General features: G+C 43.6%; 1 protein-coding gene across 3 annotated transcripts in view; it reads left to right on the top strand.

The window, feature by feature from the left end:
* The first annotated feature begins 1,129 nt into the window (after positions 1 to 1,129).
* Positions 1,130 to 24,595, top strand: part of CHN1 (chimerin 1) — a 92,683-nt gene continuing 69,217 nt past the window's right edge. The window contains exons 1-2 of one of the 3 annotated variants that reach the window (XM_059853152.1): positions 1,130 to 1,199; positions 21,881 to 21,919. In XM_059853152.1, coding sequence (XP_059709135.1) covers positions 1,181 to 1,199; positions 21,881 to 21,919 — 58 coding nt within the window. In that variant the 5' untranslated portion in view covers positions 1,130 to 1,180. Of the gene's footprint in view, positions 1,200 to 21,880; positions 21,920 to 24,595 lie in introns of those variants that run through there. The other 2 variants (XM_059853153.1, XM_059853154.1) reach the window with 2 other exon arrangements.

Genomic DNA, 24,595 nt, shown 5'->3' with positions numbered 1-24,595 from the left:
CGCCCGCCGCCACGGTGTCCCAGGAGCAGGCGGGACCCGCTCCATGAAGTCCAAGAAAACATCTGCAAAGCCCGCTTGTCCTGGGCGAGCTCTGCGGAGCCTCTGCCGAAGGCGGGGATGCGCACAGCTGTAGCGGGTTACACTTGCGTGGATTGTGCTGCGGCGGGGTTTGAATTGTGAGCGCGCACCTGTGAGGAGAAGGGAGGGATGGCTGCGGTGGGGCGGTGCTGGTCGGGGGACACGGGCTGGCCAGCCTGCCGCTGCCGGGCTGCCAGCCCCCGCGCTGGGCTCTGCTTTCAGGCGGAAAAAGCCGCCTGCACAAGCGAGGTGCGCCAGGAACGCTGTTGCCTTTTCAACTGTGCTCTCTTAGAGCTGAAATTTACAGTCCTGGACAGCGGAAAACGATGACAGCTGAGCTGGCCGAAATTTCTCGCGCGAAATATTTGGAGGGGAAATTTATGTGTTTGCTCTCTTCGTGATTGCTGGCAGATAAGTGGCAATTTTCACCTCGCTTTAAGGAGTCACGTTTTTCACAGTACCGTGGGCTCTTCTGCCGGACCAGGCAGGCGCAGCCTGCCCGAGGAGGGAGCGGCCGGGGGAGCGGCGCTTTCCACGGGGCATCTCCTCAGGGGAGCAGCGGTGCCCGGGATGGCCCCAGCGGTGCCCGAGGGCCGAGCCGGAGCGGTGTGCGGGGATGGGCCCGGGCCCCGCGCGGGCCGTCCCGGGCGGGACGCGCTTCCCTTTGTGCCCGGCGGCGCGGCGGCCGCGTTGCCATGGGAACCGTCCCGGCGGCCGCGGCGGGCGGAGGCGGGCCGTGCGCGGCGCAAGATGGCTCCCCGAGGCGGCGGGACGCAGCGTGAGCAGCGGGCGGGGGGCGGGCGGGCGCGGGCTGCCCCCGGTGCCGCGCGTCCCCGGCCCCCGTCCCCCGATATCCCATCCCGGCCCTGCCCTGCCCACCCCCTGCCCTCCCCTTCCCTGCGGGCTGCGCCCGCCCCGCCCCGCCCCGCGGCAGCAAGTGGCAGCGGCCGCCGGTGCCGCGGGGCGCGCTGACAGCCCCGCGCCCAACTTGTGTTGCAGGCGCGCCCCGCCGCTGATGCGAGAGCTGCCGCCGCGCCAATGCCAGCGCCGCGCCGCCCGGCCAGCCCCCGCCGCGCCCCGGGCCCGCCCCGCCGCCGCCGCGATGGCTCTGACCTTGTTCGGTGAGTAAAGCGCCGCCGCCTCGGCCCGGCGGGCGCGGGGCTGCCGCCCCCATTGTCTGCGGCGCGGCAGCGCCTGGGCGTGGGCGCCGCCCGCAGGGCCGGGCCCGGGGCTGCGGAATAACGCCCCGGCGGGGCAGCCCCTGGCACCGGCAGAGGAAAGTTAGGGTGCCTCGGGGAGCCCCGGCAGCCGGGGGGCTGTGCCGGAGCCACGGGCCGGCGCGGGGGACCCCCGGCAGCGTCGGGGACACGGGGCGCAGCTGCCCGCGGCGAGCCGGTGCCTTCCTGCCGCCCGGGTCAGCCCGGGGAAGGAGGCTCCGGGAGTGCTGCTCTGGCCGTGCTCCACAGCCTGGGACGGCGAGGTGGGAGCCGGCTCGAGAAAACTCTAGTTTAAACTGTTGAACATGTGGGTTCTGCCAAGTAACGTTATTAAATTAGGCTTGCTTATGCTTAACGTGCGCAATTTTACGGCGGGCAAACAAACAAAAAGGCTTCAAATTGTGTCTGGCAACATGAGGTAAATGCAGCAATGCGAAGGAAAACAGAAATTAGTACAACTAAGGTCAGTGCGGAGTTAACAGGATAATCGGGATACCCTTTCTTGAAAGAAGCTCGTGCACCACAAGTGATTTCTAGTGAACAGAGGATGTCAAGTCTGTTCATTGTGTTTAGACTGCGGGGTTTATTTCATATGTAACTAAATGGCTCGCTTTCCTTGATTTCCTGATTCTTGGAATGGTACAGTTTCTTAAGAGACTAAAACCAGTTTTTTGGGTTTTCTTAAAAATTGATGCCTGCTGTATTATTCTGCATATTGAACCCCATCTAAGAAGAAGTTTAGCACATGTTGTAAGATAGCTCCCTGCAAATAAAATCTATGCTGTGTTGGATTTAGCTACAGTGCTGTCTCCCATATTTATATTTCCTGCTCGAGTTTTTCAGGATGCCAAGGGTTCACAGGTCAGAGTAAACTGTCTCTGTTGTTATACTCCTGGTCTGTCGCTGACTTCACGGGGCTGCAGGAGCTGCAGGTAGGGGGGCCCTGCAGGTTGTCAGGCATAGGGTGAGGATCAAGCTCTTTAACTTAGAAATGAAAGTAAACACAGAGATCAAATGGCAGATTGGCTGTTTTGAAAAAAAAAACCAAAAACCAAACAAACCTGCTTATGTTACTTTGTATCACTTTGAATTTGATTGTTTGAAAATATGTAGTTTGTTACATTGGCACTGAAGGTAAATATTGTCATTTTCCCTAACAGAAAAAAAATTTTTAGGCTGAAATACACGCATTCTTCATGCTGAGTGTCATTATAATTTTGTCTACAAAAATGAAGAATATTTTAATTTTAACTTTTAAAGAAAGTGGCGTTCCTATATCAGGTACCTTTTTTTTTTTAACTTATGTGGTTCTTTTCCAATTTGTATGTGTTTGATCGACTGTATGACATATTCTACAAATTTGCATTACAAAGTAACTTGGTGGTTTTGTGTGTTATCACATCTGTTGTAACAGTAAATGTCATTGATACATATAAAAGATAATGAGCCTCGAGAAGATAGAATAGGGTGCTCTGCTGTGTCTGTCTCATTTTTAAACATTATCTTGCTGAGGGCAAAGCCTTAGGATTGCACCCTTTTAAGAAAACAAAAAGTGACAATAAAACAGTGCAACAAATATGGCTCATATGCATCAACAAATGAATATGATGCCTTTCACAAATGTAAAAGCTTTACAGTATGTCTTAAACTATGAATGCAAGAGTGTGAGTTGTGTCAATGCAGAAGTGGATGTGAGTGCAGTATCTTTGCAGATGTGGTTGTGATTAATTTATGGTTGAGCTAGCTCAGCTTACTGTGTTGCTGTGACTCCTCTGAGCTGGGCTAGCTTGCCACACTTTGTCTCAGCACGTAACAAAGACAGACTTCAGCCTGCTTGCTTTGAGCTTCAGGAACAGTGTTCAGCCTTTATTGTAAGTGTTGGCTGCTGCTGGATAGTTACATTTTCACTTACTGCACTGGAGCTGACCCATAGTAAATCATTAAAAATATAACCCACAAAAGAGGGGGGTTTGTTTATTTTAATGTAACCCCCTACCAAAGCAATAGCAGCAAATCTGAGGAAAGGCAAATTAAATGGCTGAATTAATTGATCTGTTTTAAGGCTTTAGCAGCTGTAACTGTACCATTTTAAATTCACATCTATCTTATACCAGTAAAATTGTCCTGAGCAAGCAGGTCTCAGGGGAGTGGGTTCTTTGGTTCTGCTTGCTCATGTAAACTCTAGGCTGAATATTGCATTTTTATTTTCCCTAGCCCATAATGATATATCACTCTGAATCAAATTTTACCATTTTCAGGCTGCTTCCACTAAGTTGTGCTCCAAAAGCATGTAAAATTTGACATGAATTGCCATGTCAACTTTGGTGGGGGAGAAAATTCCCCAAGTTTCCTGGGTCCCTTTCAATCAGTGTGTACTTGTATGTGCACAGCAAGGGAGAGGAGAGGGTTGGGAAATGTCTTTATATGCTCTAGGGAGTGTTTTATGGCTCTTTTGGAGCATAGTGCAAAGACTCTGCTAGGAGGGGACAGGTCTGGAGGCCAGGCTGACGTTGTTGCAGATCCTGGATTAGCAGGGACATGCTTATCAGGAGGTGGAAAGTCAGGTCCTGTTGGAGGCTGCCCTTTGCCATTGTCCCAGAGCAGCCCCACATTGCCACAGGAGCAGTGTCTGCAGTTCACACCTTTGGGTGGCTGCTTGAGACTCTTGGGAAAGTTGGTTGTGAAAAGAATTTCTAGTATTAATAATGTATCAACAGCATTTTTCTGCAGAAAACCACATAAAGCCTGAGGGTTTCCTTATTACCCCTTTTCAGTTACAGCCTATTGGCAAGATTCTGATGGCAGCAATACTCAGGATATGGTAGCAGCAATACTCAGGATATTCAATGACTGTGTGACAAAGTTACAAAGGCAGAAATAGCCTGTTGTGACCATAGGTGGTCATGTGCCATGCCTTTTCATGGTTCCAGCCCAGGCAGGGTGTCACCAGTACATTCAGTTTGTGTTCCAGAGCCCAAGCACTTGGAATGCAAGTTTGATCTAACAGTGGAAAGCTGGTCCTGCACAAGGACTGCATGGGCAAAGCACTGGAAAATAGTTGATTTCTCTGAGAAGCAGAAAAAAAATGCTGTCTGATCCTTTTATTTGTTGCAAGTAATAGATGCTATAGGTTTGATATCCATGTGAATTGCTTATTAAGAGTTGGTGGGGATTTTAAATTATCTTATTCCATGCAAAGTGTGCATTTTCACATGCATGTGTGTAAATGTCTGGAACTTGAGCAGATGTCCAGTTCTATTGCTGTTTTTCCTCCTACAGCACAGTCCTGCTGCCTTACAGAAGGTTGTGGTGATTACAGGTGTAGCCTCCTTTTTCTCTCTATTTCTTGCTGCCTGATGCAGCAGCTGGAATGGTGTGTAAGCCATTCCCTGCCATCTCAGCACAGTCTGGTGGCTGCATGCCCAGCCTTTGGGAAGCTGGGCTGAAACCACTTGCCTGGTTTAGCAGAGGTGGCTCAGGGTTGCCCACCACTCCTCTGTGCTGAGTCCCTGCAGGGTAGCAGCTTCCTAGTGACAGGAGGAGCAATCAGTCACGTTCCTATGGCTAGACTTCCTAAAGCCATCTGTTAATACCCTGAGATGTGAGATTGCACAGTGGCAGGGCTGAGGTGCACGCTGTCATTCCACTTGGATGACTCAGCTATTGGAGAGATAACAAACAGCCTAGAGAGAAAAGGAGGGGAAGTATTAAGTTATCCCACTGTTTGCTTGTGTCTTTGAATATCCTGAAAAGTGTTTAAAGAAAGTCAACATTGTACTTTGAAAGAAAAACAGTTTTGTTATATTTAGTGCTTGTAAGTTGTCCTTGTCATTTATGAATTCCCTTCCTGTTCATTTATTTGCTCATCAGCTCTCTGGTGTGAGCAAAGGAAGACATTTCAAAACAGCCAGGAGAGATCTTCATGGACATATTTGCCATTAGTTATCCCTACTCTTGCCTTCTTGCTCGGAGCCTACCAATGGATAAAAACTCATCCCTGAGTATTGGTGCTTAAGAAATGAGAAACAAACCAATTCTCTTTTTATCTTCCAAGTGCTTGCACTCTGATGAGTGGCTACAGCTGAATGGGATTAGAGACAGAGCTGTAGTCAGCATGACAGATATGGTTTTTTAAGGAGATGATGAACAAGAGTAGTTTTTAGGGAAATCTTTAAGAAAAATATCAGAATAAAGGAAATAAGCTATACACTGCTACAGGCAGAAAGGGCAGGGACTCAGAAGCCAGTGATACCTCTGTTTCAGGTGTCCATGCATTTCTGAAAGAGTAATTTGCTCACTTAGCAGAATTGCTTCCATGGCTGTGAGCTCTGATGTTGTCCTACACAGAATTAATTTTCTATGACTATTTTCTACTATTGGTATGAAGTGAACCTTTTGAAATAAGTTCTTCCATACTTGAAATAACAATTAACAAATTACTGTTTCAAGTTCTATGCATCTGTGGTTGCTGTTCTCCATGCAAACTGTGCTTACTGGCTCATGGCTGCTTCAAAAGGTAGGATATACTTATGTTGGTTCAAGCACGTATTTTCTAATGTGTCAGTCTTAATGAGAGAAATTTTCCTCTAAATAAATGTTTTCCTTGCTTGAAAAAGGGCATTAATTTTTAGAGTGCTTGGTTGGCACAGGTACAGAGAAAGTAAGTGCTCCTCTAAAAAATGGCTCACAACAGGTAATGCTGCAGATTCTCTGTAGGGTAGGAAATACACAAAAATTAATCTGCTCATTTCTTGTCTTGTGTGCAGAGCCCTCTAAGAGCAGTAAATAAACAGATCACCTACAATTCAAGTTCTTCTCTATATTTTCAATGTATTTGGCCCTGAGCTATGCTTAAGACTTGTGGCTACCTGTGATTATAAAGTTTATTGACAGAGCCCATTAACTAAAGAGTCCAGTTGTACCAGGAAAGTGGTCTCTGAATATGTTCCTTAACTGAAGTAGGTAAGGAAGCTTGTTCATGGAATTGGGACATTTATAGTAGGGGTTTGTGTCACTACAGGGAACATAAATGTAGAATGATAAGAATGGTATCTATCATGGATGCTTCTAGGCCAAAAAGAAAGTAAAAAACTTTGAAAACTCTTCAAAGAGCATAAGGTGAGCAACAAGGTGAATACATATCCCATGTGGCACTGCCTGTGCTAGGTCTTTTTCAGCAGAAAAGCAGTGAATTCAGTCATGTTTTTAAGCTGGTTGCAACAGATACTCTTGAAGTGGTTAGGCTTTGCTTAAAATGCTTGGGCTTCATTCAATACTGACTGATACCAAGCTAATTTTAGAGGACATTTAAGCAATTCAACATCTAGTCACAATGGGAATTACAAATAGTCTAATTAGATGAAACTATTTAGGGGTATTAGTACAATGTTTAGGTTTGGGGGTTTTTTAACATTTAAAAATGAAGGTGATTTGTTAAAAATTGAAACCATTTTAGAGAGAAACTAGACCTTCCAACTCCCATTCATGTGTCTGGGAGGAGAAGTGTCCAGGTGCTGAGAGTCATATTTTCTCCTAGGTGCTGTGCTAACCTTTCATGATTTATAGACCCTAATGAAACAAATAGGGAGAGCAGGCTTGAAAAGGTTTTGCTATCAGTGCAGTCAAAAGAAAAACCTTTATAGGATCTATTAACTAGTAAAGTAGTATAAATTGATCAAAATACCAGAGAAGTGACACTAACAGTATAGACAAGGATGAAAAAATATGAGTCATGGCTTCTCAGGTTGGTGCTTAGAAGTGTGCTTCACACAGTGGCCAGTACAAAATTGTGTTTCTTTTCAGTTGTATTAGAATAAGAATCTAAAGAAATCAGAAGTTTGAGGATTGTTGCTGAAACTGGAAAGGACATGTCCAGTTGTGTGCTCAAGTAATGAATTAAGGTGAGATTTTTAAATTTTCTCCAAGGAGATTCTCTTGTGCTATTATCAGCTCAGGCACATAATTGAACAATTGCATCCCTTTTCTCCTTGACACCAGCAGATCCACTAGGAATGGAGACAGTCTGTGTAACACAGAATCTCAGCTGATGGTGTTCCAGTGAAAGACACTCTGAATGTGAGGATCCAGGAAGGTTTCCTGATGTACACTTCACAGTGGCCAAGGGCTGATGTTTCAGGTGTAAATGTGGGGTTTCTTCTGTGTGTTTTGGACTCAGTTGATGCTTTTTGCTTTGTCAGGTTTTGGGACTTTATTCTGTCACTAGTTCTCTTCAAGAGGTCTTACCTGTTTTTTTCAGGTGCACAATAAGTTTTCCATTGGCAGAAAGCACATCTCAGTGTCCAGAAAAGATTGTGTGTACTCACAGTGGCAGTACTATATTCATAATTTAAATGCTGCTCTAATAGTAAACTCAAAGCACAAGCCTTTTGGAAGGCTGTGCCATTTTTGTTGAATAAAGGCAGGTTAATCAGGATCCCCCAGGGGTGCAGACATGGCTAACTGCTCTGTGCAGTCTAAGCTGAATGAGCATTGTTGGACAATTCAGTTTTTTCTGAACGTGGGGTGTAGCATGCACAGCTCAGGCTACTGAGCTGCTCCACCCTGTGGACAGAGATTGTACAGTTCTGCACACAGATGTCCTCACAGGGAAACAAAACAGCCCCGAGACCTGGCCCAAGGGCTCTTTTGTAGTTGTTAGCAGAAGATGCGATGTTTCCTTCTCCCTCATAAAATCATCGCCTGGCTCGGTTATTCTTTCAGTGCCATGGATTGTGTGATGGCAGAAAGTTAAAAACCCTCTAGGTGTTGCTTTTTTGAGTCTGTGTTGAAACAAGGAAAAGTACCATTTAAGGTCTCTGAAATATTTGGTCTTCTAAAGCATTTAACAGGACGTGGTGATTGCATGGGGTCTGGGCCTCCATGGCCAGGAAGGTGCTGGGAAGAGTTTCTGCACTTCTCCATGCTGCTCTGAGGGTTTTGCTGGCTGTGGAGTGAGGGATTGGTCATTGTCCTCTTCTAGTCAGGGGGAGGTTGGTCCCACCCAGCTGGAGGCCAGTGGTGTCGCTGTGTGTGCAGCAGCCCCTGTGAATGTGTGAGAATTGGTTGGCATTTGACATTTACAGCACTCTGAATGAAAAAGGCAGATAAAATGAAAATGATATATACAAAGTGATTTGAAAGTTATTGGAAATTGTGCTCATCAAATTCTATTTATTCATCTGTGAGTCTCATTTCCATGCTATATTTTGATACATTCCTCCCTGAATTTATTTTCATGACCTTATTAGCTGTTCTGTGATAAGCATCATGGAAGACTGGTCATGTTGGGGCTGGTTTGCTTTTGGTTAAAACTGGGAGAATGCATGAGGAAAACTGCATTCTCTGGTTGTGGCCCTCTGAAGAGGTTGCAGGCTGGACTTTCCTGCTCACAGTGAGCAGATGTCCTTTTGGTGTCTGTCAGTTCTGTGAGGAAGCCACTGTCACATCCAGCTTTGGTGCAGGTGGCAGGATCTGGCTCTGATGAAAACATCACATGGTTTGCTCTGGGTACTCCTGGTGCTGGTGGGAGGTGGTGGTTTCCTCTCTGCTACAGTCTCCATCTCCAACTCCTTCCTGCTTCCTTTGTTGCAAGAGCAGTCTTGCCATTTAAGAAGCTGAAATAAAAATAAATGTTTTCTGATCTTGATCAGAAGCTGAATGTCCCAAGGCAACCTCCTTGTGTGAAAGTTCACTCCAAACATAAAGGTACAACTCTGCTTCCTAAATACTAGAATGGTTTTGTTGCCCCTGCATTGTGGTGTGCTACCACAGCTACAGCCATTTAAATTACATAGCAAGTACAATAGAGCATCATAGAATCACAGAGGGGTTTTGGCTGGAAGGGACCTTAAAGGTCATTCTGGAGCCCTTGCCATGGGCAGGAACACCTTCCACTGGAGCAGAGCCCTGTCCAGCCTGGCCTTGAACACTGTGAGAGATGGGGCAGCCACAACTTCTCTGGGCAGGCTGTTCCAGTGCCTCAGCACCCTCACAGTATTTCATGTAGGAAAGTTTTAGGGTTCTGCTGCAGAGACTAAATTATTTATTGTGTGGTGTCAGTAGGGGACTGTGAAAAAAGGAGGAGGACAGATCTGAAAAACAGACTCAGTGCCTTAGTGCAGTACCTGACCATTCCATTGTCAGGGTACAAGCCAGTCTCCTCAGTGCTGAATTACTGTCTGATACATATGCAGTCCAGAGCAGACTGCAGACTATAAAAGTTGCTGATAATTATTTGGTAGGGCCAGTCTTCCAGTGGTTTTCAGCTGTGCTTTATGGTTTCCATGTGAATCTGGACACAATGTTTCAGTGTGTTCTGGGATCATTTTTTCATTTAAAAAAGCAGCCTACAAAAAACCCCCAAACAGGATGTACTTCTTCCTCACCTCTCTCCTACAGGCAGAACATGCACGTGTGGGTTTATCCTTCCAATTAAGGAAACATAATTTTGACAAAGCAATTAATTCTCCTGATTTCCTTTTTGGTTTTTTTTTTTTTTTTAAAGCAGTATATTTATAAATGGGACTTAACAAATGTTGAGAAAAATCTTCAGTGGTTTAATAGAAGCAGAAGGGGAGGAAGCTTGTCACAGCATCCATTTCCAGTGGTGAGCTCATGGCCTGTAGCTCTGCTGTTGCTTTATTGTGGTGCTCAGGGAGCTCCTGGCTGACCTGTGTATTATTTCCCAATGCCACATCATGTCAAAGCAAGCTGTGGCCACAGTCCCCTCCCTGCACCCTTGGGTGCCCCTCCTCAGTGGCAGAGCAGCAAGCACAGCAGGAACTCGATGGAACATCTTGTGCTCCTGAGATTTTATTGAAACTGGACTATGTAAGAAGATACCCCCAATCCACCTCCAGCTGCCCTAGACCAAAGGTGATAGTTTAGTCTGGACTTGCTCTTCTGCAGGCTCAGAATTAGCAGGAGCTGAACTGTAGTCCCTGTGTCCCAGTGTCCCAAAGCTGAGCCCCAGGCTGGGACAGAGCATGCAGCACTCCTGGGACAGGAGCCCAAGCAGCCTCTGAGGTGAGGGAGTTGCAGACTGCTCTGTCAGAGGGAGAGCTCACTCTGGCTAACTCAGCTTGTTGGCTTTTTTTCTCACTTAGCAGAAGGTCTATGAGAAGCAGAAAGATCTTTTTTATTGGTTTTTTTTGGTGGGGTGGTGTTGATGCTGCTGTTAATAGTGATTTTTAAATGTAAAAAACTGACATTTTCCTTCTCCCACTGCTGTGCAGGAGCAGCTGTGGAAAACACAGGCAGGGCTTGCCATGTCTCAGAGCTGTCTTAGCATTTGCCCTTCTTTCTCTACAGACATCCTGTGTCTCACAGCCTCTGACAATTGCTTACAACGTTCTGCCTCACAGCAGTTTTCACCAAGTTGTGTCAGGCCAGGACCATTTTTAAATTCTAAAATTGATTTTTGATCTGTCACATCCTATCACTATCCTTCTGTCTGTCTGTATGTGTTTTCCTGTGCTGTCAATTGCCATGAGAGGGTTCTTTTTATAAAGTCAAAGTGAGGCTGAAGACACAAAAAAAAGCTGTTATCCAGAGAGACAATTCTGGCTGGGGGTTAGCAAGGCTTGGGAATAGAGATACTGATCTTTCTTTGATTAACTCATCTGTAAGGGCCTCTGCTTCTCTCACCAGCTCCTGTTCCTATTTTCTGTTTAGATGTCTTATTATGTAGGACTAAGTCTGCTGGTGGACAGTTCCATGGGATCTTAGTTCCAGTAAGGATGCTTTGATATCCTAGAAATGCAGCTAATAATTGTTGGAAACCTGTTTAACCTAGTGCCATGATAACATGAGAGCTAATAACCCAAGTTTCCATTACTGATGGACAAATTTGTCTTTCTTCTAAGTAGTGGAGAAAAAGGAGAAAGAAAGCAATTTCAAAACAGAGACAAGAAAACCATCTGAGTTCATCTTCTGTAGGGGGAAAGAAACATGGAGATAACTGAAGAAGGACTTGGAGGTTATCTCTGAGCATCAATTATATCAAGCTTTCCAGCTATTTCTCCCATTCCTTCAGGGGACTACCAAACCTCTGTTCAGCTCTCCTTCCAGCTCTCCTTCCAGCAGCCTGTTCCCAGCTCCCCTGATGTGCTTTTCTCCCCCCAAACTCAGAAGGAGCTGAGGACAAAGGGGAAGCCCATGCAGAAGAGCTCCCAGTGCTTGCAGAGCTGCTAAAGCACCTCTGAGACCATCTGGCTGTTGCTGCAGTCACACAGTGTGCTGGGTGGTGCAGGAGTGCACCCAGAGCACAGCTTCTCCATGGCCTGGCCCTGCTCTCTCTCCTTGGTCTGGTTCCTGCCTAGTGCAGCAGATGAGCCTGCCAAGGAGGAAAATCATTATGAAAAAGATGGATGTAATGCTATAAACAGGGAGGGGCTATTGGGTGAAAAGCTTTCACCATCGTTCATTGGCTGCAGTTGTAATAGTGAGCCATGGCATTGCCAAAAGGAAATGTGAAGTTTTCAGCTTTTCTACCTGGAGCATCCTAATTCATTTCTTTGGAGGCCTCTTGAATGTTTTATATAAGAAGCAGACGAGGTAAGGAGTGGTACGTCTCAGACTGGGGAGAAGCTCACAGCAATCAGAGAGTGCCTTTTGGAATAAAATCTTAAATTCCAATTAAAAAAAAGGCATCCTACCACATTGTTTCCATTTCCTGTCTCAGACCCTGCCAATAGTTTTTTTAGGACTTTCCTTCATGACACTGTAAAGAGCAATCACGATCTTGGGCCAGGTTACTTTACTTGGTAGTTGCATCTGTTCTGAAAGTAAGGACATAAATACAAACCATATTTTTGCCTGAGCAATGGTGTGTGTTATTGACAGCTGCTTTAGAAAATGAAAAATCTGTTTGGAATAGGAATCATAATAGGTTTTTTATAACTTGATGGTCTAAGAGTTTAAATGGGTCAGGTTTGAGGAAGGAGGAGCTACATTGGTTTGACCATCTGACACAGTTGGAGCGATGTGCTTTGGAACACGTGAGTCTCTCTTGATGCTCAGTCCGCTATAACAGCAGTCAGAAGGCAGATCTGCTTTTCATTTTCTCTGGAAGGCTCTGATTTTTGCCTGGGCTGCTAATGGGTGGTTTGGTTTAGCTTTTTTTTTTTTTTTTTTACCCCAGGAGGTTAATGAATGCACAGCAGCTGTCTTGGTCTGAAGTGCAAAGATGGACAAGTTCTCAGCGAGTTTTTACCAAGGGATGGGGGGCAGAGTCAGTCTTATGCTCTTTGATTGAGGTTTAGCTTTTGGTAATGCCACAATACTCTACTTGAAAGGGTATTTTAGAGTAGGAAAGTGAACTTATGTTCATTATGTTGGTGTTGTGTGTGGAAAAACAAATCAAAGCAACCAGCGATAAAGCACATCTCCCCATTCAGCAAACTAGGGGATTATGCAGTGGATGGAAGGGTTGCATTTCAAAAGTGCTTGTCCTTTTTTTAGGGTCTTTTCTGCTCAACTTTGACTGGACAGACAGTGTATTCAGGGGAGAAGATTAATTTACAGCTAGAAGACACTTTTACACCATATCATGTTGGTTTTTTTCACTAGTAGGGTAACTGTTCAGAATATTTGTGTAATAAAACTCCAATCAATATTGCCTGTTAGATGTGTTAGAGAAATGAAGACAAAAAAAGTATTTCTGTGAATGCTGAATGCCTTGAGACCATGGCTATAACAGTTGTCACTGGTTTGAAGTTATGGTAAAACTGCTGTGCCCTTCTTAGTGTTATTAATGTTTGGAGGAAGTGAAGCAAGCGATGGGAAATGAGCTTTGTCTTTGTGCAGGCAGACTTTTAAAATAGGAGACAAAGAAGGATTTGCAGAAGGAAAAATAGGGGATGAAATGTCAAAGGGTAAATGTTTTCTCCTGTATTATCCCTTGCTATGGTTGGAATGAGAGAGTATAAGAGCAATAGCCTCAACAGATATTTCTCCAGCCTTCCATGTGAGCTTGACTGGCCATGACCAAAACAGTGTCTACAGAGGAAACCAGTCTGGGTTTCAAAACAAAGAAGTCTGATTGCAGTGTTCAAGCTTGTGAAACCTGACATTTCTCTGAATTTACAGTGAACAAGAATGCTTTACTGAACCTAAAAGGTACTTGGAAAAATTTCCCGTTAAATCTAAAAGAGGCAATTCATCCAATAAAGGCCTATTTCTGAAAATTTTGACCTTGCAAAATTAGACTGCAGTAGACCTTTCAAATAACCCACAGGGAGGATGGGAAACTGCCAAACTCATTGATCCATCTCTTCAGGGCTGCAGTCAGACATAGTCAGTTCTGTCACAATGGAATAAAAAAAGAAAAAAAAAAGGCTGTTTTTCTTTTAAATAGATACATTAGAGAGGCATATTTGATTTTGACAACATCTTCAGTTGGAAGTTGTTTACTGTGTAAATGAGACATTTCAGGATACATGTGGTGATGTAAATGAGAGGGTTACAGGACAGCCTTTGGCCTGACTCTGTTCTTTTACCTGCAGCTGACCTGCAGAGCCATGTCAGGGAGCAATTCCCACTGTGTCTGTCTTTTCTTAGAGAGCAAAGGGGACGTTCCCAGGAATACTGAAAATCAGCAGCAGCCTGTTGTCTGGAGACTGAGATACAGAAAGAAACATTAAATTTTGTTTTTATTAAATGCCCACAAGGTGGCACTTGTCATCTTTTTACCTCTCTGAGAGCCAAATTTTTATACTTGCAGCAGCACTGAGAAATAATACTAGATGTTTTGGAACTTAAAGAGTAAGCTACCTGTGCTTTCATGGCATATTTCCCCACCCCTCCATTAAACTACTGTCAAGAGAAAGACAAAAACAGCTGTGTTTTGCTTGTTACCATTGCATATGTGAAAGTTTCATTTTAAAATTTAAGATTAATTTTTTTGCTGTAAAAGATATAAACTTTTTTTTATTTCTCATTATTTATGCAGTCATATGCCAGTATTTTATTTGGCAAAGAGGAGGAAAAATGAATAATTGCTTCCTTTGCTTTGGTTAAATGAAAAATCTAGAAATGAATGATTTGCAACCTGGTCTAATCACTTAGAGGATGAGTTCATTTCACTGCAGCAGTGCTTGTGATAAGCAAAATATCACATCCTAAAATTTCCCATCATTCATAAAGAGGCAATAATAATGGACCTGCTATGAAAGTCATTGAACTCTGGCTGTTTTCAGTGGGTCTCTCATTGAACCCCATTAGAAGCATTCCCACAGAATTTATTGCTGCCAGATCAGACAGTGTAGAAACAGGATGGCAGTGTGATCCATTTTCTCTTTCCCTCTCAAGACTGATGTAATTATCAGAGCATGCCCTTCTTTAGGCCCCTTCACTTTTGCTGAGTGTGCTTTCTCATGTCCCCCTTGGTCACATCTGAGACATGCCATCAGCCCTTGTAGCTTTCTGGGGCATTGGTCACACTGACTTTCTCTTAATCATGTTTTCTCCAGTAATAATAAGAAATGTAATTGTACTTTTTTTGGAGTAGTAAAAGCAAAAGCACAAGAGGATGAAGGAGCAAATAAAAATAAGTTTTCAATATTAAAAATTCCTGGGCCACAGGATGTGTGATGTAGTGCCATCTTGCAACTGAAGGGATGCTTTCATTATTGGTGCCTGTTTTCAGTGATTTGCATCTTTCCCTTACATTGTATTTTACTCTTGTTCTGCTCCCAGATGGGAATGCTCTGAAAAAGAGAAGAAAATACACTGAACTGTTTTCTTGCTTTGATAACTCAAACATAATTTAATTTTAAATGTCTAAAGCTGACCATGTGCATTTGAATTTATGGGCGTTGAAAAGTGTAGCTACCTGTGCCAAAGGGTAAGGTAAAGAAGTAAAACTTAATGTAAGAAGAGTTTTCACTGGTGGCTGTCACCTCTACCCCCAAGCTTGGGCACATCCCTGTGGGTGGATGGCTTCAGTGGTGCAGTGCCCTTCTCGTGGGCCAGCTCTCCCAGGGCTGGCCTGGGAGCACCTGGGGGCTCTTGGCTGCCTGGGACCTCTGCCTGCAAATTGCCATCCCCTGGCAAAAGCTCCTTTTTGGACCCAGAGGCAGTTTGTGTCTGCGGTCAGACTGGGATTTAGTTGGCATTTAGCAGCTGCCCCACTCCAGCTCCCTCGGGGTGGGTTGTGTCGTGTCAGCAGCACGATGGGCTCAGAGCAGGGGCTGCTCTGCTGGGAGGGTTAGCTGTCTGCACACCACTGAGGTGCCTGCTGAGCTCCAGCACCTGCCAGCATGTGGAACTGCATGCCTGTCTGATGGCTTGTCCCTACCTGGAGAAGGTGGAGCAAATAGATGGTGGTTTATTTGGAGACTTTTGCACTGAAGCTCCTTACAGCATTGGTGTCTTAGGAAGAGCTTTGATACATCTAAAAGTTTTCAAAGCATTTTTCTTTTCCTTAATTCAAAGGAGATTGTGTGCCAAAGATAACATTAAAGAAGCATCAAAGACTCAATAACATTCTGGAAGTATCAGTCATCGTTGCTGAGTGACATACAGAAATGTGGTGCTTATTGCCTGGGGTGTTCTCAGCCCTGTGGGGATGTTCCCATAAACAAAGGAAATTCTCTGGTGCCCAGGTTGTGAAACCCTAAGTGTTTTCCACATGGCCCCAGGCCATATGTGCCATCAGGTTCCTGTCATTAATGCCTTTGTTTTAAGTCACTAATGGAGCAACATTACATTTGGGTTAACATTATTTATTCAGTGACTTCTAAACCCCAAGTTTTTGTGAAATAACAGTATAAGGGGTTTTGTTTAAGAGAAAGGGAATATTCCAAAAGTTGCATGTCATATCTTTAAAAATGTGCTGTAAGCCTGTGCAAGATATTTTGGTCAGAAATAGTTTGTTGCCCCTTTGCTTTGGAAGGATGAAGGCAGGACAAGATGGAGCCAGAGGATCATTTCCCCTTTTCTATTCATGTGAAGGACTTAAATGCTGAAAAAGTATTTGTTTCTAAGAAAACATTTCTTGCCAGGTAAGAAAGCCTGGCCACAGCTTTCTGCCTTGTTTATTGACCCTGACTGAAGTGCAGTTCTCTGCAGCCTTTGGCAGCTGTGTGTGGCACCCTGCAGCCAGGCTGGGGCAGGGTGGTTTCCACAGGACCTGCTGCAGTGATGATGGGCAGCAGCCGGGCATGTGACACTTGCTCTTTGCATCCAGGTCCTGCTCCTGCCCTCCACCCATGACAGGCTGTCACCCAACTTACTGCTCCTGCTAGCAGAGGGGTGCAAAGAAAAGGGCATCCCAAGGTCTGGTCTAGGGGCAATGAAGGATGGTTGGTGTCCCTTATTTCTTCCCTACACACGCTCTAGACAGGGATGGTGTTTTCTGCACCCTCTACCTTGCTGCCCCTCTCCAGAAGCTGCCTGGAGTCATCTTTCCCCCCTGCTGCCAGCTGCACAGGGACTTCTGCAAAACCCTTCCAGTGCTGCTGCAGCCAAAGATCAGCTTCTCATATTTACCCTGAAACCATGGAGCTGTAGCCCATCTGTTTTAGTGCTGCTGCCTAGGGCAGTGGCTGTATTCAGCCTTCAATTAACTCAGTGTTGTTTGAGTTTTATTTTGGTTGGAGTGTGTAAAAGCCCTCACTGCTAGGGCCTGCTTGGCTGCTGCTGAAAACATTTTGTGATGGCTTGAGCTTAGTTTCTGAAATGCTCTTGGCACTTGTACTTTGAAAAACAGAGATGAAATGACATTTTCTGTTAAATTGCACTGGTTTTTGTGGCTTGAGAATCTCACCAGCAAATAAATTATGGCTTTGTTTCTCTAAGTCAAGGGATTTTTTTTATGTGCATCCATTGAGCATGGAGAAGGTGCTAATAAGGAAGATCTGGGGGCTGGAGACAAGTTTTCTAGAAGTTTCTTTCAGGCACAAAAAGGAGTCTGTTGTATGGGTCAGCAAATGGCCACATCCACTGGGCAGGTCATGAATCTCTCCAGGAGTTAATTTTTGATGCATGCTGCTGCCAAACAAAGCAAGACTGGCCTCTTACAAGTCATGCCTTCTGGTTAGTGCCTAGCTGGAGCTTACAGAAGAATGTTTATATTTTTCATATTTGTGACTTTCTCCATTCTTTGGTCCTAGACCAGTTCAGAACATGAAATCATACTTTTTTTTTTTTTTTCTTCCCTGATCATGTTTGTATTTGGTCCACATGGCTGGGAACTGGCTTCTTCCACAAAGTTCCCCACCTGAGGCCTCAGCTGTGTTCAATAGAGATATTATCACATAAAACCAAAGGTTGGGGTCAGAGCTGCTGTCTCAGCAGATAGATGATTGTTTCCTCCCAGACAACATTAATCTCTGCTGTTAGAGATGACCAAGGTGCAGGTACTGACGTCCAGTAACAGCAAAGTAAAACTGAATTCTCTAGAGTAGATCTCTCTGTAAGTCCTCCATTGCTTTATGGGGTTACCCTGCAGAGTTAAGCTGCTGCTGCTCCTCTACCCTTGAACTGGCTGAGAAACAGCCATTGCAAGCAGAGGTAAACATTTTTATTCTTTCTTTGAAAGGAATAGACAAAGACAAGCACTCAAAACAGTTTGAGGCAACAGTAACAGTTTTTGTATCTGCAGTTAAAATGTGCACTCTGAAAGTCCTGCAGTTGTCCAAATTTGTGTAGTGGATAAAATAGGAGCGGGTAAGAAAGAAGCAAAACAGCACAGGGAAATGCTGCATTGTAATGTCACAATTAGTCACATTGGTGTTTATGGAAAATCTGAGATGTTCTCCCAGTGTTTCTGTCTGTATATGAACTTCTAAATGGCTGTATGGTTGTCTGTTGGCAGAAGCCCATTTCTGTGGAAGTGAGTACTTCTGATGGTCAGTCTGTGCTTGTCAATTCTTAGTTGCAGGTGGTTCGTGCTCAAGATGCATAGTCAACCTTTTTTTTTTTTTTTTTTTTTGTTTGTTTGTTTGTTTGTTTGTTTTTTATGGTGAATTGATGTGCTCAATGGAGGGCACTCTGGACTCAGAGTGGCTCCTGCCCACTGTGACATTTCTGACTGTTACACCAGGAGCTGCCTGTTGTGCTGTTCTGGGCTTGCTGTCTCCGTTTTCTCTGCATTTAAGCAAATTGCAAGGGACCTTGGAGTAGAGATGAGACAAGGTGGTTTGAGGATGAGATGCTGAGCAGGTAGAGTGGGATGGAGGAAGCAAACCAAAGCACTGCTCAAGGATGAGGGGAGAGGTCTTGCATGGAGGTGGAGATTGCTAAGGCTGGGGAAAGCAAAGTCCTGGAAAAGAGAGGAGTGTGTTGTGAGGGAAGAGGGTGATGGCAAGCAAGTGCTGAGTATCCAGAATTTCTCTTGTGATTAGAATATAAGGAAACCAAAGGTAGATCTTCAGGAAACTTTGCACTTCCAAATGAAACAAAGTGAGAAAGGATGAGCCACTTGGATCATCCTGAGGATTCTACATATATTGACTGATGGCATTAAATAATGCTTGTGCAAACTGCCAAAGTAAGAACAAAGACTGTGTCTGAGTTGCTCGGAGTAAAGTTGGTGTAACACCACTTGTCAGGAGCAGCTGAAGAAAAGTGTTTGCTGTCTTACATGGTAAATTTGGCTTATGGGAAACCTGTGTGGTTTTTAAGTACATATCATCTGCATCATGTTTGTAGCCCAGTTAATTCTAAGGGAAAGTATCTGTCAGCCTGAAACTGGTCTTAGTTTGAAATTGCAATTTATGTACATGGACAGTGTCCCTGATCTAAAATGTCCTTACTGATTAGAATGCCTTCACACTGGTGGCAATCTGACCAGTGCTGGTAGGGTCCCATCTGGACAGAGCTGATAGCATCAGCTTATGTATTTATGTTTTCCCTAATGCTGTAGGCCTTTGGAGAAGAGTAGCTTTAAGTTGAATTGCATCTCACTTAGGGCAGAAAATACAGTTAAGATAGAACCTGATGCACAGCTTGTAGAAAATTATTTTATCCTGGAAACATTTAGCAGAGCTGAGTTACTGTGAAAAAAATCTGAGAACTGACAGTGTACTTTATTGCATTAATTAGAAAGTGCTGCAGCATTAGTGAGAAAATGTATTTTGGGTTCCACATTTTCTGTGGGTTTTTTATCATGCCTGTAAGTGCTTTTCAGATGCCTAATTGGAGATGCTCTATGTGGAAGCCTGTACTATCTGAAAATCAAACCCTTTTCCTAATAATGAATTTCTAAATACTTTTGATGTATGGAATGGGACCACATCAGTTAACCTTTACAAAAAGGTAACTAATAGACAGAGCTGGTGTTTGTGCTTATTCTATTTCATCTTTGTGTAGTAGGATAGTTTTAGTAATAGAAACATTCTTGCTCAGAAACAAACACTAGAAACCCTCTGCTTCACTGTGCTTGTGTTTGCTACTACACTTTAAAAAAAAATCACAATAGAAATCACCTTTTGTTTTTTCATTACCTCGTGTGGGATGGCTGGAGGGTATTCTCACACTGTAAAGGCAATAAAGCTCACCAACAGATTTTTTTCCTAACAAAATCCTTCTGCACAGCTGCATAACATAAATCATTCCTTCCCATTTCTGAATGTTAGTTATTTCTTGTATGAAAGTAACTCCTGTTCTTGCCTGACTTTAACAAGGTTTGAGGTTTTTTGTTTGGCACAAATATTGTCACTTTTTAGTTTTATAACCACGATGCCCTCAGCTGTAACAATTGCATGGCTTGAGTGTGAGCAAGTACAGGTTAGACTGCCAAGATGTTTTTATTTTTGTAACAATCAGCTCATATTTTAAAAATACAGTGTGTGTTGTCCTTAAATTATTTATTTGTGCATTCAACTAGTGCATATATTGCCAAAACCCAGAGTATATAAAAAGTAAATTCAGGTGGTGGGGTAAGAGTTGTCTTCTGGGACTAAAGCCATTATTTTTACTTTAAAATTTTGCTCCTTTTCCACGTGACATTGCATTGCTGAGGGATCATGTTACAATGCTTCTGGAATGAATCGACTTGCACTGCCTTAATTAAAGGTATCAAAGCAGGAATGAATAACCCTGGCTGCATCTGTTGCTGCTGATTTGCTTTTACTGCCTCAGTGAAGCACGAGCTGCCTGAGGTCTCTCTGCAGATTCAAGGTGTTCTTGCTGCTCTGCAGGATGTGGTAGAGCATCTGCAGGACCTTCCAAAGATCAAACCCCATCATAGTCAGGGGGATGGCAGTTTAACTGAGTGCTGCCTTAATAATAAAGTCATAATGAATTGTATTTATAAAACCCACTGCCACCAAGGTGGTCTGCAAGGTCTGCACCCTCTTCATGCACAGAGCTAAAATATGGTAAAAATGGAGCAAAATTACAGTGCACTCAGGGCAGGGAGTGCTCTGGGAGGGTCTGGCAAAGCCTGTGCCAGTTAAACTGGAAAATGTCTCCTTCCACTACGTGCTGGTTTAGAGGTATTTGACTTTGTGAGAGATGGACTGCAGCAAGTAGCTGAAGAAGACAGATTGCTTACTCAAAGGGAAGGCCAAGCAAAATCTCAGCTTCAGGCTCAGTTTTGCAGGCCTTAAGGACTCTGGAGATGCCACTCAGGCCAAAATTCAAGCAGCAGGTTCCCAGATTGCTTGATCTTTATGTAACCTTGTAATAAAAACTAGAAATTCCTGTGTGTTGGGTGCAGCAGGTAGTTCCAGTGAGCAGACAATTGCAGAGAGAGCTCAGGCATGCAGCTGCAGTCAGCAGTGGCTTCAGACAGCAAGGCTGGCTGTGGGGGTGGCTCAGCCTGGGACCCTCTGGTGGGGAGGGTGGAATAATTCTCACCAGCTGCAGGCAGATAAGCACAGCATCTTGCTGAAAGCCTCGGTGGCTTGTGGCATCAGAACTGAAGCTGGTCAGAGCAGTGGATCAGAGTCAAAGTTTGCAGCATAGCCCTGAGCTCAAAATGTTGGATCAGTTGTAAAACAAGTCATAGGGGTGACAGAACCTAGAAGACATTGGGATCTTATTTAAAAAAAAAAAAAATTATTTGAGAATTAAAATCTAGGAGTAGAAATACATTGTTACTTTTAATATATAGTCACTACTTCCAAAAAGAGCTTGTACTCAGTATGAAAAAAAACTCTCTGCATTTCTCCAAAGTATTTTGTTGTCCTTGCATACTCTGATTTTATTTTAAGAGTTGTTAATTGCCATCCAGAAGAGGAAAAAGATAATGGCAGGAATAAGTTGCATGGAAACTCATTTATTGGAATATAAATTGACATTAAAAAAATCTTTCTGGTGTAGTTGAAAATGGAACTTACATGCATAGTAAAATAATATACATTCTTCCTCCTCACAGTATGCTGGCTTCTGATCTGCATCTTTGCCATTTTCCAGATTTGTTTCTATAGTATTTTTTGTAGCTGGATAAAGAAAATACCTTTTCACATTTTCAGTTTATGTAAAAAGGAGGGAATTATAACAGGGTGTTCTATAATAGTAAAAAGTAGGTTTAGAAACTAGGTGCAATATTATCTTAATAATTCTGCAAGTGCTTCTGCAGTTTTTTCTGTGTTGAAATGTTTCCTATGCAGCATTAAGATTTTTTTGTTTCTTTTCAGATACTGATGAATACAGACCACCTGTTTGGAAATCTTACTGTAAGTATCTCAGCATTCTGGGGCTTTTTCCCAAGTTAGAGCTGAAGATGTTTTAAAAGATTCATTTCTCTTTTCATCAGAATGTGACTTTAAGAAGCATCAAAGGGGTTCACTTCTGTTTAGAGACAGGTACAAGGAGGGAGGTTCACTACCCCAAGGACAAGTGAACATAGATTATTTAGAGGAGTAGATTCTCTGCCCCTTATTAACATGCACTGTCCCACTCCTGCTTGGTCTTGCTTATAGTGGTTTGTCTGCCTAGACCAGGGCTTACATAAACTCCATTTGTGCCTTAAATTTGGCATCCTTGCAAACTTCTAGGGCTCCTGTGATCTAGTGCTTTGCATCACTAGAGCTGAGCTTGAGCTGGTTAAGAAAACTCAAAATAAATTGTGTTCTTCAGGAATTTGCTGATGTAGTAAAACATGAGCATTTGTTTGGCCTGGTGTGACAAATCACAAGCAGGTTTTTGGAAGCCCTGAGTAGAAGGACCTGGATGCTGCCAGCCTGCCTGTGCTCTGCAGTTCTTGGTGTGTGTGTGCCTGTGCCCAGGGGCAGCTGGCCTTGCAGGTGTGCAGGGCAGCAGTCCAGGTGCCTTGCCCTGAGATCAGAGTTGCCACTCTCATGGGGACTTCACAACGTGCTTGTTTTGTTTCAAAAAAAAACACAAAGCCAAACCGAACCCACAAAAAGGCAAACAGCCATTTTAAATGCAAAAGAATTCCATGTAAAGGAGTGACCTCTTATTTGACGGTGCAAATGGAGGTTTAGGGACATGGAAGAGAGCATGAGAAAACAGTAAAAGAGCATTGTAGCTTCCCACAGTGGCTCAGCTATAATTTCTAGTTCTTTGTAGACACAAAAGCCAAGATGTGAGACATTTTGAGACTCGAGGAACCACAGCAAGAAAGAAGATTCTTCTGTGACAAGCAGATTTTGAAAACAGAATGTTTGTGTGTATAACACACTTAGCAGTTTAGGGATGTCACACTTACATTTGCATTACTTTGTATATGTTCATCTTGGTTAAAGGGATTTGCTCAAGCAACAGTTCACATTGTGAAAAAGTTTGCTCCCTAAAGGTTGAGGAGATTTAGCACTTGAGAAAATGTAGTTACTTTAAAAGGTTTCCATCCTGCTGTGGGAAACTTTTTAATCAGAGATGTAGAATTAAAGGGTAGGTGAGAACCATGGTTAGAAAGAAAGCAAGTGTAAGAGGGCAGATTCGATTATTTTTTTCAGCTCTGTACCTTCTGTCAACTCAGGGAACACTGCTCCAGCTTATTCCACACCATAATCTAGAAGAAGGAGGTTGAACCTCTCTAATACCAGGTGCTCATTGCCAGCTTGACAGAAGCTGAAAGCCTGGGCACGTGCACCTGTGTCTGCACCCAGTCTCCAGCGTGGTTTGCATGGATGGCTTGTGTGCACCCGCTCTCCTGCCAGGGGTTTGCCTGCTCAGGGTGCTCAGAAGTAAGCCATGGATCCTGAGGTTTGATCACATTTCTGTCTCATGACAGATGCAGAGGAATGTCTTGTTTGCCTTCCCTGGCAATAATTACAGCGAGGAAGAGCTGGTGTTGAACAGTTTGAATTGCACCCATCGGTTAGAGGAGCAGGGGTAGGAATATCCTGTTTTGTAACTTAGCTAGTCAACCTGCTGTGCTTCTTACTGGAAGAGGAGAAAGATATTGCCATTGGTGAAAAGGAATTTCCTTTCAGAAAATCTTTTCAGCCTGGCTTGAAGTAAGGTGGGAAACAGTTCTCAGTTTTCAGCCAGTTTCGGTGCAGCATGGTGATTGTGGGTCTCCTCTTTCGTGAAATTCAGAAAAATCTTAACTTGCTCTTTCACTTTGGTTTTTTTTTCCTTTGAACTTGGCTCTGCAGTTCTCAGAATTAGATATGGGCAAGATCCAGTGCCATCAAATACAGCTTTTACAGTAGTAGCTAGGGAATCTATGTGCTGGCAATATAAATGGTCATGCTATGCCTAAAATGATAATTGCACTTTTATATACCAATGTGCTGTTCTTCATCACTTGCAAAAATCATTTTTCTATTATCCAGCATGGAAATGACTGATTTTAGTAGCAACAGGAAAAACTATTAGGGTTTTTTATTTGGATCAAAGGGAATGTTTTTTTCCAGTTTATCTTACGATTCAATGGTCATTGGGCATCTTGCCATTTCCTCCATTCCCATGTAGGTTGACACATAAGTACAGCATTTGCCAGTGGAAAAGATTTGGAATCAAATGAGAATTGTAATTAAGTCAAATTGTATTGGTTAAATTAATGTATGGTCTTAGTTTCTGAAGAAGGTGATGGCACAGTGTAGACCTTGGTATTCGTACTAATGATTGCAACGTAATTTAATTTTAAAATATTACAATTCCAAATGTCCATTTTGCCATTTCTAGTGTTCTATTGAAATACTAACTTAGTGATGACAGCCTCATTTTGAAGGTGACTTGCCAAACCAGATTCAGTTGGCATAGAAGTTGAAAATCATTCCTTTGGTATTATACTATAAAGTCTGCACACACTAGTAGCATTAAATTTACATCTGGTTGTAAAGATCTGTTCTGGCTTGATGAAGCTTATTTTAAAAATAGATAAAAAGGAGGAGGGAAGATATAAATGTAAGTGTATGTCATAATTTGGGCCTTAGCTATTT

The sequence above is a fragment of the Haemorhous mexicanus genome, chromosome 8 (assembly GCF_027477595.1).
Source record: "Haemorhous mexicanus isolate bHaeMex1 chromosome 8, bHaeMex1.pri, whole genome shotgun sequence".
Lineage (NCBI taxonomy): Eukaryota > Metazoa > Chordata > Aves > Passeriformes > Fringillidae > Haemorhous > Haemorhous mexicanus.
The sequence above is the reverse complement of the archived record's forward strand: the minus strand, read 5'-3'. Positions and strand labels throughout refer to the sequence as shown.